Raw genomic sequence first — 15,309 nt, 5'->3', positions numbered from 1 at the left:
GTGAGCACTGTATTAAATTAAGTACTGTCAGTAACAGAATTGGTTACCTTAAGAAGTATGGGCAAGGGAAAAAATATATGGGGCAAGTGAATATTTGATTAGCACTTGCCCTGTGGCAAGTAATTGTTTTGAAAAGTTTTGAACCCCTGGCTGACAGGTTTCTTCCTGTAGTGTGTGTATGAAACAAAAATACAGTGAAACCTGTCTGTCTAAACTGGGTCACATCAGGGACCTACTATTTATCCAATTTTAGGGAACATTTTGTTCAGTATCACATTGCAATTCGCTACGCAATTTTCAGAGATCGCTACACAATTAAAAAACATTAACAATAACTGCTCATAAATTTTCAGTTGGCTAGAAATATCACTAATCAAGATTTTGAAAACAACATTTTCCCTGGATTCAGATAGGATCTGGTGTTTAGAGGATTGCATTGTAGAATTTAGAAAATTCGGAACCATGAAATGTGGCCAGTATTGACAGGGTTCGGTTTAGACAGGTTTCACTGTAATTGATTATCAAATTAAATGAGAATTAACATGAATGGATAAGTGCATATAAAAGATCCCAAATAGCCTGTATAGTGGCAGAGTTCATTTCTCAGTGTACACCATGATGTTAGATACCTACTGGCCATACTTTAAAATGTACTGAGGTATCTGAAAGAAATATTCCTTCCTTTCTTTTACTACAGAGGTAACATGGTAGCAGTTGGCCCGCAGTTTGATGGGATGTTAGGAACGATGTACAGGTTAGACGACCAACATCACCCTCTTCCTCCCCCAAGATCTCTGAAGGTAATAATTTGATTATCTAATGGTCGGTGTGTTATAATTAAATTATCTAAGTCAGTGTGTGGTTATTAGATTATCTAACAGTCAAGTGTGTTATAATTAAATTATCTAATGGTCAGTGTGACACACTGTGTGGTAATTGAATACAGTCAGTATGTAAAATTTAAATCAACCGGTGTGTGATAATTAGTTAGAGGGGAGAGAGAGAGAGAGAGAGAGAGAGAGAGAGAGAGAGAGAGAGAGAGAGAGAGAGAGAGAGAGAGAGAGAGAGAGAGAGAGAGAGAGAGAGAGAGAGAGAACATTTTGTTTAGTATTGTGTTGCAATTCGTTAATCAAATTTTAGTGATTGCTATCCAATTCTGAAATGTTAAATAGTAGTTGTTACTTCATTTTCAACTGATCACCAACTGTCGCTAATCACAATTTTAAAAACAAAATGTTCCCTGGTTAGTGACATTTGCTACTATTGTTTATGCTACTGACTACACATATGTTAGAGAATAAGCTGCACTTAAAATTCTCTTTTTAAGAATATATTTTTGATTTAATATGCACTTAAATTGCCAGAGATGTGGGATTTAGCTCAGTCGGTTGAGTGCTCACCTGAGTTGCTTGTGTCACAGGATCGCACCACTTTGGTGGATTCATTCAACTGGGTTTTTGTCATTCCAACCATTGCACTACAACTGGTCAACGGCCATGGTATGTGCTTTCCTGTCTGTGAGAAAGTGCATATAAAAGATCCCTTGCTACTATTGGAAAAATGTAGCGGGTTTCCTCTGAAGACTACGAGTCAAAATTACCCAATGTTTGACATCCAATAGTGATGATTATTAAATCAATCTGCTCCAGTGGAGTCATTCAACAAAAGAAACTTTAAACTTTTAACCTGCAAGATAATAATATACATGTGTACTTATATTTCAGCCCTACGTGGATACAAAGGCAGGAGAACTGGAAATATGGCCGTCCCACGCGAGTGGTCAGGACGTGCCCACCACCTCGGCCATGCTTACCAAGAGTAAAGGACTTGTTCTCATCAGTGACGAAGAGATGGGCAAACCTCAACTAATACCGAAACCACGCTTCCTCGAGCAGCTGGAATCGTTTGTCAAGAAGGAGTTACGGGCCTTGAATGTGATGGAGGTGAAACCAAGTGAACTCAGACTCCAGGTAGAGGGCGTTAAATAAAATGAATAAATTGACCTTTCTTTATTTGGAATTTGCAATTATACACTTCATACTGATCAATGCAAGTTTATGTTAAAATGTTGTGAACTCGAGATTTGTCTAGCCCTATATTATTTATGTTCATCTACATGTATGTGTCAGGGAATGACAGTTTGTCCCTTTTTGTTCATACATATTTCAAAGGTTGATCATTTGTACATATGGCTGTCTGGTTTTGAGGGGTTTCACTGTATGTTTGAACATTTGTTGACTTCAACATATTTTTCATTCCAACCAGTGCTCCACAACTGGTATATCAAAGGCTGTGCTATGTGCTATCCTGTCTGTGGGATGGTGCATATAAAAAATCCCTTGCTGCTAATCGAAAAGAGTAGCCCATGAAGTGGCGACAGTGGGCTTCCTCTCTCTATATCTATGTGGTCCTTAACCATATGTCTGACTCCATATAACCTTAAATAAAATGTGTCGTTAAATAAAACATTTCCTTCTTCCTTTGACTTCAATATTGTTCCATGGGACTTTAAAGAAGAAAGTTCTAAATTTGTCATTTGAAATTTGTGGCCTTAAAGTTCATGGCTTTAAACTGCACCAAACTCGAGGCAATAAACGTCGCCTCATGAAATACATATGGTCAAAAGAATTATGTCCAAATTAAGTACAAACATGCTGACTGTCAAAACATTTCACCTCAAAACCAATGAGATATTAAGCTTTAGTTGATAATAGTGTTATCTTTTTTGTTTTCCAGGCTTATCGAGAAGTGTTTGAATACCTGATTGAGAACTTCAAAACGTACAGGTCGCTTCTGGCTGCTATAAAGAATGAATATGAGATGATGTTAGCGTACCAGAGACAGCAAATACGTGAACTGGAGCCACTGCGGGTGAGTTTCTGTTATCCTGCAATCACTTGTTTCTATCAGCCGATTATGATGACGATTAAAGCAAAGTCATCAATGTATAGGCCTACTAGCAGATTATGACTTTTGACGTCACATAGGTGTCGGAAATGGGGGGCCACAATATGCACAATATGACCTCGCGTTTAATAAGTCTCTCCCCCCCCCCCCCCCCCAGTTGCTGCCATCTTCCAATGCCTATGTGTTACTCACATGCATTGTTGTCCAGGGCACATATCTCAGCTATCTGAGCTGTCTTTGCAAGACAGTGGGTTAGTGAGGGAGAAGTGGGTGTAGTGGTCTTACACCTACCAGTTGAGTCTTTAAAACTTGCTCTTGGTGGGAAAGGAAATAGAAAGAAATGTTTTATTTAACGACACACTCAACACATTTTATTTATGGTTATATGGCATCAGACATATGGTTACGGACCACACAGATATTGAGAGAGGAAACCCGCTGTCGCCACTTCATGGGTTACTTTTTTCTATTAGCAGCAGGGGTTCTTTTATATGCACCATCCCACAGACAGGGCAGTACATACCACAGCCTTTGATATACCAGTCGTGGTGCACTGACTGGAACAAGAAATAGGCCGACGGGGATCGATCCCAGACCGACCACACATCGAGCAAGCACTTTACCACTGGGCTACATCCTGCCCACTGTGCTCTATAGGTGGGAGCCGGTACTGTGCTGTGAACCCTGTACCTACCAGCCTCATGTCTTATGGCTTAACCATGACACCGCTCAGGCCGGTACCGTGCTGTGAACCCAGTACCTACCAGCCTCATGTCTGGTGGCTTAACCATGACACCGCTCAGGCCGGTACTGTGCTGTGAACCCTGTACCTACCAGCCTCATGTCTGATGGCTTAACCATGACACCACTCAGGCCGGTACTGTGCTGTGAACCCTGTACCTACCAGCCTTATGTCTGATGGCTTAACCATGACACCGCTCAGGCCGGTACTGTGCTGTGAACCCTGTACCTACCAGCCTCATGTCTGATGGCTTAACCACAACACCACTGAGGCCAGTACCATGCTGTGAACCCTGTACCTACCAGCCTCATGTCTGATGGCTTAACCACAACACCACTGAGGCCGGTACCGTGCTGTGAACCCTGTACCTACCAGCCTCATGTCTGATGGCTTAACCACAACACCACTGAGGCCGGTACCATGCTGTGAACCCTGTACCTACCAGCCTCATGTCTGATGGCTTAACCACAACACCACTGAGGCCGGTACCGTGCTGTGAACCCAGTACCTACCAGCCTCATGTCTGATGGCTTAACCACAACACCACTGAGGCCGGTACCGTGCTGTGAACCCTGTACCTACCAGTCTCATGTCTGATTGCTTAACCACAACACCACTGAGGCCGGTACTGGACTGCGAACCCAGTACCTACCAGCCTTATGTCTGATGGCTTAACCACAACACCACTGAGGCCGGTACCGTGCTGTGAACTCAGTACCTACCAGCCTCATGTCTGATGGCTTAACCATGACACCACTGAGGCTGGTATAGCTACATTACAAAATCATTCATTTGATCTCTATGTCATTGTACAATGTAGATAAAATAACAGAAATATAATAGCTTTTTCCCTTAATTTTTATTGTCTGCAGGATAAAGATAATAACTATATAGGAATACTCAGTTCTCTGATTGGGTTTTTTGCTGTCCAAACCAGTGCTCCATAACTGGTATTTTAGAAGTGTGTGGTATGTGTTGTCCTGTCTGTGGGGAAGTGCAAATAAAAGATCCTTTGCCACTAATAAAATGTCAGGATTACCAACTGTTTGACATTCAATAGCCAAAGGTTAATAGATCAGCATGTTCTAGTGGTGTAGTTAAACAAAACAAACTTTAACTGTCTTATAGAAATATACACTCAAAGGCAAATGTTTTTGTGACATGGATTGTTTGGAGTAATAAATTTGTGAATGGATTTATGGATGTAAACCAGAGAAAATGTGCATGAAACAGCTCAAAGAAATGAAACCAAGCAGTTGTTGCAGCGATTGCATGCTTTGTGCAAGAAACATGGAATATTCGGGAGAAATGCTGTCCAGTGTTCACCATAAAAGGCCAGACATTCAGTTGCAAATCATTGCCACTCTGTCCAGAAGTCAGAAAAACACCATTAGTGAACTTTTTGATGCAATTTTGTCATGCCACGCCGCAGTGAAAATGACAGATGGCTAGTCATAGGGATGCTTGAATTTGGGAGGTTGCAGCATGACGTCACACGTCAATTCAATGTCCACAGAAACACCATATGGCACTTATGGCAACGATATCAACAAAACAACCAGGTCAGGGACCGTCCCCGTAGGATCCGACCACCCGTGACAGCCCCTTGCTAAGACACATGGATCCGAACCACGCATCTGCGAAACAGATTCCAGCCAGCAACCCTCACCCCCCATACCATCCCTTTCTCCAGCGTTTAGTGGCCTTATTGAAACGGCGGTGCCAGGCCTGTATCAATGCTCAAGGTGGACACACTCACTACTGACTGTGTGAACTTCGCTCTGGACCCCCACTAGTGATGTGGCTCATTTGTATATGGCAGGTGCTCCCTTTTCATGGACTATTGCTCGTTTCCATACCTTCGGACATTTCTCTTTCCATGTTATAACATTTCATACACAGCAATTATCAATTATCTTTGTCTTTTGTGTGTCACAATAACTTTTGCCTTTTAGTATAGAATGAAAAATGCTAAAACTATGCATACATTTTTATACTGGCTCATGCAAATCTAGTTTTGTAAAAAATAAATTTAAAAAAAATAAAAAAAATTATTTGTGGTTCATGCTTTAAATTTGTGATATTATTTAGCAGTTTGCAATAGGTAATGCAAAATGAAATAGTTACCTGAACAGAGAACTGCATTTCATGTGTAGTGTCCTGTTTGCATGTTGCTTATGCCACATTAAATACACGTAAACTATCAATTGGTTACGAGGTAAACCTTGACATGTTCTGAAAATCACTTTAACAAGAATTAAAAAAGAGACCGTTCTTTAATAACTGGTAATAAAATAATTTTCTTTTATATTTTATTTTACTTAAATGTAGAATATCAGCTGGAATTGTTTTATTTATTAAAATGTAACTTCAATGCAAGTTTGAGATAACTGATTAGGTTATTCATTTATAATGCACATAACTGCACACTTGGTTACGTACATAGGGGCAGGATGTAGCCCAGTGGTAAAGCACTCGCTTGATGCGAGGTCAGTTTGGGATCGATCCTTGTCAGTGGGCCCCATTGGGCTAAATCTCGTTCCAGCCAGTGCACCACGACTGGTATATGAAAGGCCGTGGTATATACTATCCTGTCTGTCGGATGATATATATAAAAGCCTGGTCTTTTTTAATAATGGATTGCCATTGATTACATTAGAATAGGGACTTAGGACAATAGGAACAACCTTAACACCAAACTAGGGTTTACAAATAGACAGCACACACAACCGCAACAGTACATAGGGTGCATTGACTAATGATAACAATGCACCCGCCCCTATTTAATGGCCCAACGCGTACTATAATAAGGAGCTGGACAAAAGAATACCCGCTCCGAGTACACAATTGCACTACACCCAGAGGAAGCTGGACAAAAGAATACCAGCCTACCCTATCTCACCCCCAAATACTTGCTGCTGGTGGTCTACTTGGTACTTGGTGACACTGAAGAGGAGGACGTTGTTAACTGCAACAACAACAAGATTTGGAAAAACCCCGGAACGACAGCGCCTTGCCTACCGGTGTTTACACAATTGGACGAGTCATCCCTGGGTTGTCATGCAATGACCAGAAGCAGTCAGGCCCTTTTAAGGGCCCTATGGGCAACCTAGGGAGAAACCACAGCATCATAGAGGTCTAATTAACGAGTACTCTCGATTCACTAATGTCAAAACCTACATTAAGCTCCGGAACTTTCTTTTCAACCGACCGTAAAAAATTGTGCCCAAGACAGGCGTGCGCTACAACAGCTTACTCTGAATGTGCACATAAAGCCCTATGACCTGACCTGACCTTTTAATAATTTTATGTACTCTGTATATATGTATATAATTATTTGTCTCATATGTTTTTATATAGTTAATGTTTTAAAAAAAATATTATATTCACAATTCATGTAGAAAACCCCCCAGCAAAATGTACATGAACAAGTGGCATGTTTAAATTATGTTTTGATTTTATTGCAGCAAATGCTGGTTACAGTTTCGGAACAGTGTGACCAGAAAATCATGGCCTTGAGAGATGAGGAAAAGAAAGGTATCAGTTTTACAATGTGTTAACTATTTTAATGTCAGTGTTTATGGAAAGTTTTGAAACGTGCATGTTTTGGCATTGAACTAAAATACCAATACAAATTATACACCACCTTGTTTGTGCTTATCACACATGATTTGTGAAAATCCATGGAAGAAAAAAAATGCAAACTGTATTAACATTATAATAATCTGTTACTATAGACATAATAAATATTAAAAAGTTGTGTTTTTATTTGGTGAAATGTTTTCATATTGACAAGTTTCCATACACAAACAATTTACTCAGAATCTTTACAACAGACTATAGGTAGTACACAGTATAAAGATGATAATACACAGTATAAAGATGATAATACACAGTGTAAAGATGATAATGCACAGTAGTATAAAGATGATAATACACAGTGTAAAGATGATAATACACAGTGTAAAGATGATAATACACAGTGTAAAGATGATAATACACAGTGTAAAGATGATAATACACAGTGTAAAGATGATAATACAGTGTAAAGATGATAATACACAGTGTAAAGATGATAATACACAGTGTAAAGATGATAACACAGTCTAAAGATGATAATACAGTCTAAAGATGATAATACACAGTGTAAAGATGATAACACAGTCTAAAGATGATAATACATAGTGTAAAGATGATAATACACAGTGTAAAGATGATAATACACAGTCTAAAGATGATAATACAGTGATAATACACAGTGTAAAGATGATAATAAAGATGATAATACACAGTGTAAAGATGATAACACAGTCTAAAGATGATAATACATAGTGTAAAGATGATAATACACAGTGTAAAGATGATAATACACAGTGTAAAGATGATAACACAGTCTAAAGATGATAATACACAGTGTAAAGATGATAATACACAGTGTAAAGATGATAATACACAGTGTAAAGATGATAATACAGTGTAAAGATGATAATACACAGTGTAAAGATGATAATACACAGTGTAAAGATGATAATACAGTGTAAAGATGATAATACATGATAATACACAGTGTAAAGATGATAATACACAGTGTAAAGATGATAATACACAGTGTAAAGATGATAATACACAGTGTAAAGATGATAATACACAGTGTAAAGATGATAATACACAGTGTAAAGATGATAATACAGTGTAAAGATGATAATACACAGTGTAAAGATGATAATACACAGTGTAAAGATGATAATACACAGTGTAAAGATGATAATACACAGTGTAAAGATGATAATACAGTGTAAAGATGATAACACAGTGTAAAGATGATAATACAGTGTAAAGATGATAATACACAGTGTAAAGATGATAATACACAGTGTAAAGATGATAATACACAGTGTAAAGATGATAATTCACAGTAGTATAAAGATGATAATACACAGTGTAAAGATGATAATACACAGTGTAAAGATGATAATACACAGTGTAAAGATATGATAATACACAGTGTAAAGATGATAATAAACAGTGTAAAGATGATAATTCACAGTAGTATAAAGATGATAATACACAGTGTAAAGATGATAATACACAGTGTAAAGATGATAATACACAGTGTAAAGATGATAATACACAGTGTAAAGATGATAATACACAGTGTAAAGATGATAATACACAGTGTAAAGATGATAATACACAGTGTAAAGATGATAATACAGTGTAAAGATGATAATACACAGTGTAAAGATGATAATACACAGTGTAAAGATGATAATACAGTGTAAAGATGATAATACAGTGTAAAGATGATAATACACAGTGTAAAGATGATAATACAGTGTAAAGATGATAATACACAGTGTAAAGATGATAATACACAGTGTAAAGATGATAATACACAGTAATACACAGTGTAAATGATGTGTAAAGATGATAATACACAGTGTAAAGATGTTAATACAGTGTAAAGATGATAATACACAGTGTAAAGATGATAATACAGTGTAAAGATGTTAATACACAGTGTAAAGATGATAATACACAGTGTAAAGATGATAATACACAGTGTAAAGATGATAATACACAGTGTAAAGATGATAATACACAGTGTAAAGATGATAATACACAGTGTAAAGATGATGTGTTAATACAGTGTGATAATACACAGTGTAAAGATGAATACACACAGTGTAAAGATGATAATACACAGTGTAAAGATGATAATACACAGTGTAAAGATGATAATAAAGATGACAGTGTAAAGATGATAATACACAGTGTAAAGATGATAATACACAGTGTAAAGATGATAATACACAGTGTAAAGATGATAATACACAGTGTAAAGATGATAATACACAGTGTAAAGATGATAATACACAGTGTAAAGATGATAATACACAGTGTAAAGATGATAATACACAGTGTAAAGATGATAATACAGTGTAATGACACAGTGTAAAGATGATAATACACAGTGTAAAGATGATAATACACAGTGTAAAGATGATAATACACAGTGTAAAGATGATAATACACAGTGTAAAGATGATAATACACAGTGTAAAGATGATAATACACAGTGTAAAGATGATAATACACAGTGTAAAGATGATAATACACAGTGTAAAGATGATAATACACAGTGTAAAGATGATAATACAGTGTAAAGATGATAATACACAGTGTAAAGATGATAATACACAGTGTAAAGATGATAATACACAGTGTAAAGATGATAATACACAGTGTAAAGATGATAATACACAGTGTAAAGATGATAATACACAGTGTAAAGATGATAATACACAGTGTAAAGATGATAATACACAGTGTAAAGATGATAATACACAGTGTAAAGATGATAATACACAGTGTAAAGATGATAATACACAGTGTAAAGATGATAATACACAGTGTAAAGATGATAATACACAGTGTAAAGATGATAATACACAGTGTAAAGATGATAATACACAGTGTAAAGATGATAATACACAGTGTAAAGATGATAATACAGTGTAAAGATGATAATACACAGTGTAAAGATGATAATACACAGTGTAAAGATGATAATACACAGTGTAAAGATGATAATACACAGTGTAAAGATGATAATACACAGTGTAAAGATGATGATAAAGATACAATACAGTGTAAAGATGATAATACACAGTGTAAAGATGATAATACACAGTGTAAAGATGATAATACACAGTGATGATAATACAGTGTAAGATGATGTAATACACAGTGTAAAGATGATAATACACAGTGTAAAGATGATAATACACAGTGTAAAGATGATAATACACAGTGTATGATAATACACAAAGTGTAAAGATGATAATACACAGTGTAAAGATGATAATACACAATGTAAAGATGATAATACACAGTGTAAAGATGATAATACACAGTGTAAAGATGATAATACACAGTGTAAAGATGATAATACACAGTGTAAAGATGATAATACACAGTGTAAAGATGATAATACACAGTGTAAAGATGATAATACACAGTGTAAAGATGATAATACACAGTGTAAAGATGATAATACACAGTGTAAAGATGATAATACAGTGTAAAGATGATAATACACAGTGTAAAGATGATAATACACAGTGTAAAGATGATAATACACAGTGTAAAGATGATAATACACAGTGTAAAGATGATAATACACAGTGTAAATGATAATACACAGATGATAATACACAGTGTAAAGATGATAATACACAGTGTAAAGATGACAGTGTAAAGATGACACAGTGTAAAGATGATAATACACAGTGTAAAGATGATAATACACAGTGTAAAGATGATAATACACAGTGTAAATATGTTAATACACAGTGTAAAGATGATAATACACAGTGTAAAGATGATAATACACAGTGTAAAGATGATAATACACAGTGTAAAGATGATAATACACAGTGTAAAGATGATAATACATGGTGTAAAGATGATAATACACAGTATAATATGTTAATACAGTGTAAAGATGATAATACACAGTGTAAAGATGATAATACAGTGTAAAGATGATAATACACAGTGTAAAGATGATAATACACAGTGTAAAGATGATAATACACAGTGTAAAGATGATAATACACAGTGTAAAGATGATAATACACAGTGTAAAGATGATAATACACAGTGTAAAGATGATAATACACAGTGTAAAGATGATAATACACAGTGTAAAGATGATAATACACAGTGTAAAGATGATAATACACAGTGTAAAGATGTTAATACACAGTGTAAGTATGTTAATACACAGTGTAAAGATGATAATACACAGTGTAAAGATGATAATACACAGTGTAAAGATGATAATACACAGTGTAAAGATGATAATACACAGTGTGAAGATGTCAATACACAGTGTAAAGATGATAATACACAGTGTAAAGATGATAATACACAGTGTAAAGATGATAATACACAGTGTAAAGATGATAATACACAGTGTAAAGATGATAATACACAGTGTAAAGATGATAATACACAGTGTAAAGATGATAATACACAGTGTAAAGATGATAATACACAGTGTAAAGATGATAATACACAGTGTAAAGATGATAATACAGTGTAAAGATGATAATACAGTGTAAAGATGATAATACACAGTGTAAAGATGATAATACACAGTGTAAAGATGATAATACACAGTGTAAAGATGATAATACACAGTGTAAAGATGATAATACACAGTGTAAAGATGATAATACACAGTGTAAAGATGATAATACACAGTGTAAAGATGATAATACACAGTGTAAAGATGATAATACACAGTGTAAAGATGATAATACAGTGTAAAGATGATAATACAATGTAAAGATGATAATACACAGTGTAAAGATGATAATACACAGTGTAAAGATGATAATACACAGTGTAAAGATGATAATACACAGTGTAAAGATGATAATACACAGTGTAAAGATGATAATACACAGTGTAAAGATGATAATACACAGTGTAAAGATGATAATACAGTGTAAAGATGATAATACACAGTGTAAAGATGATAATACACAGTGTAAAGATGATAATACAGTGTGATAAACACAATGTAAAGTGTAAAGATGATAATACACAGTGTAAAGATGTAAACAGTGTAATGATAATACACAGTGTAAAGATGATAATAATGTGTAAAGATGATAATACACAGTGTAAAGATGATAATACACAGTGTAAAGATGTAAAGATGATAATACACAGTGTAAAGATGATAATACAGTGTAAAGATGATAATACAGTGTAAAGATGATAATACACAGTGTAAAGATGATAATACACAGTGTAAAGATGATAATACACAGTGTAAAGATGATAATACACAGTGTAAAGATGATAATACACGTGTAAAGATGTTAATACACAGTGTAAATATGTTAATACACGGTGTAAAGATGTTAATACACAGTGTAAATATGTTAATACACAGTGTAAAGATGATAATACACAGTGTAAAGATGATAATACACAGTGTAAAGATGATAATACACAGTGTAAAGATGATAATACACAGTGTAAAGATGATAATACACAGTGTAAAGATGATAATACACAGTGTAAAGATGATAATACACAGTGTAAAGATGATAATACACAGTGTAAAGATGTTAATACACAGTGTAAAGACGTTAATTCAGCATAAGCATATGAGACAGGGGGGTCAACTACCACCCCATTGGTGGAGCAAAACCTTAAATTCGGGCAAAAATTATACAGATATTTGGCAAAAATGTGCTAACCTGACGCCTTTTTACCATGCATTTTCATCATTCTACCCATGTAATCCATGTAAAAATGTGTAGTGATTCATTTGCAATCTTAAATAGCTGTTTGACAGTAATGCTAATATGAAAAAAAAATGTTAGCCAGATTTGGGAGCCTATACGCCTATAATAATACACAGTGTAAATATGGTATTGCGTCTTGCAGAGATCCTTGACCTGCGGCAGGCGATCAAGAAGCAGTCCCAGGAGATGTCTGCGATGCATAACGAGAAGCTCGACCTCCAGAAGCAGGTGGAGCGGCTGCAGGACGAGCTGGAGGAGCTGTACCACCAGTACCGCAACGAGTGCGACGCCCGCAAGCTGCTCATCACCGACATCAACGACCTGCGCTACCAGCAGGAAGACTACCTCATGTCCAAGCAGAACCAGCAAGACACACAGACCGCCGCCGACGACCCTGTCATAATGAAGACCGCACTCAAGTGAGACTCTCATAAGGGTTAGAAATAGTGGGGGGAGAGAGGGAGTGTGGGTGTGTGTGTGTGGTGTGGTGTGATATATGTGTATGTGGGGGTGCATGTGTGGGGTGTGTGTAGTATGGTGTATGTGGGGTGTGTGTGTGTGTGTAGTATGGTGTGTGTGGTGTGTGTGTTTGTGATGTGTGCATGTGTCTGTGTGTGCTTGTGATGTGTGTGTGTGTGTCTGTGTGCATGTCTGTGTGTGTGTGATTACCTGCAACACTTACATTACTCTCCTAATACCAGTAATCGCTGGTAAAACTCAGTTTGCAACAGTAAACCAGCAATAGCATTTGCAAGTGGTAATTATTCTTGAAAATGCATTACTTTAGGGTTTTGTTAAATGTTTCACATTTTCACTTTTGTTGAGAGCAATATATCTACTCTTTTTGTATTACCCATATTTAAGTTATATTGTAAAAAAAATTACATTCATGAAGCAAGGAATACATTTGAGTAGAAAACATAAACATATTCAGATTATGTTTTGCCTGTGTCGAACCAATACTATAAAAATGGCATTGATTATGTTTTTAAAAGTTTTCAGTAAAGGCAGAGGTTTATAGTGCTACATTTTGAGAGTTAGTTCAGTACAATCAGGGCCAGTAAAATTGTGTTTTAAATGGGCCAACTTAAGTGTCCAGAGGCAGATCGGGGGGGGGGGGGGGGGGGGGGGGGGGCAGGGGCCCAGGCCTCCCCTAAATTTTGCGACAGTTATAATTATATATTAATTTTCATTTTTTTTATGATCCCCTTCCAAACCTTGGCATTCCACTTCATGTGATTGGGGCCCCCACTAAATGGATTTTCTGGATCCGCCACTGGTGTCAACCCTGTTTTGGTTGAAAAGAGGAAAGTGTTGATGGTTTTGCTGGAGAAATGGGCCATGCTGAATGTTTTATAATAGTTAGAAGGGAATATATTGATGGTTTTGCTGGAGAAATGGGCCATGCTGAATGTTTTATAATAGTTAGAAGGGAATATATTGATGGTTTTGCTGAAGAAATGGGCCATGCTGAATGTTTTATAATAGTTAGAAGGGAATATATTGATGGTTTTGCTGGAGAAATGGGCCATGCTGAATGTTTTATAATAGTTAGAAGGGAATATATTGATGGTTTTGCTGGAGAAATGGGCCATGCTGAATGTTTTATAATAGTTAGAAGGGAATATATTGATGGTTTTGCTGGAGAAATGGGCCATGCTGAATGTTTTATAATAGTTAGAAGGGAATATATTAATGGTTTTCGTGATTATATAATATCGATTAAAAAGAGGAACATTGATGTCGAGGAATATACAAAGATGATGAATGTTGATTTTGTTGGAGAAAGGAGAAATGTTAAGATATGTGTAGAAAGGAATACATATTACTGATAAATGAAAGAAAAAAAGAAGAAAAAAAATGTTTTATTTAACGACACACTCAACACATTTTATTTACAGTTATATCATCAGACATATGGTTAAGGACCACACAGATACTGAGAGAGGAACCTGCTGTCACCACTTCATGGGCTACTCTTTTTCGATTAGCAGCAAGGGATCTTTTATATGCACCATCCCACAGACAGGGTAGTACATACATGTACCACATCCTTTGATATGCCAGTGGGGGTGGGATGCCGGGGGGAGGGGGCATACCACCAGAAATAGGTTAAGCGGTAGGCGTTGGCGGTTTTGGCCGTAGGGGGAGTTAGGTGTGTCTGGGGGCCTGTTCGCCGCCCCCGGGCTGCCCTCCCCCGGCTTCGGCCACGCTGAAGTTCCCGATATGATCGGTGTATCTGTTAAATTTCCCTGTCACTGGGCAAATTTCCTGTGGCCTGGGCCCAACCTCCTAGACACCTACACCAAATCAAGGGTTAATGAGTATTCT

General features: G+C 36.5%; 1 protein-coding gene across 1 annotated transcript in view; it reads left to right on the top strand.

Annotated features, from left to right (window-relative positions):
• The window catches only part of LOC121388730 (translin-associated factor X-interacting protein 1-like), a 30,948-nt gene that overhangs the window by 1,156 nt on the left and 14,483 nt on the right, over nt 1–15,309 (top strand). Inside the window, exons 2-6 of the mRNA XM_041520208.1 lie at nt 698–800; nt 1,725–1,970; nt 2,737–2,871; nt 7,117–7,186; nt 13,121–13,397. Of these exons, the coding sequence (XP_041376142.1) occupies nt 698–800; nt 1,725–1,970; nt 2,737–2,871; nt 7,117–7,186; nt 13,121–13,397 (831 nt within the window). The remainder of the gene's footprint in view (nt 1–697; nt 801–1,724; nt 1,971–2,736; nt 2,872–7,116; nt 7,187–13,120; nt 13,398–15,309) is intronic.

The sequence above is a fragment of the Gigantopelta aegis genome, chromosome 14 (assembly GCF_016097555.1).
Source record: "Gigantopelta aegis isolate Gae_Host chromosome 14, Gae_host_genome, whole genome shotgun sequence".
Classification (NCBI taxonomy): Eukaryota; Metazoa; Mollusca; class Gastropoda; order Neomphalida; family Peltospiridae; genus Gigantopelta; species Gigantopelta aegis.
The sequence above is the reverse complement of the archived record's forward strand: the minus strand, read 5'-3'. Positions and strand labels throughout refer to the sequence as shown.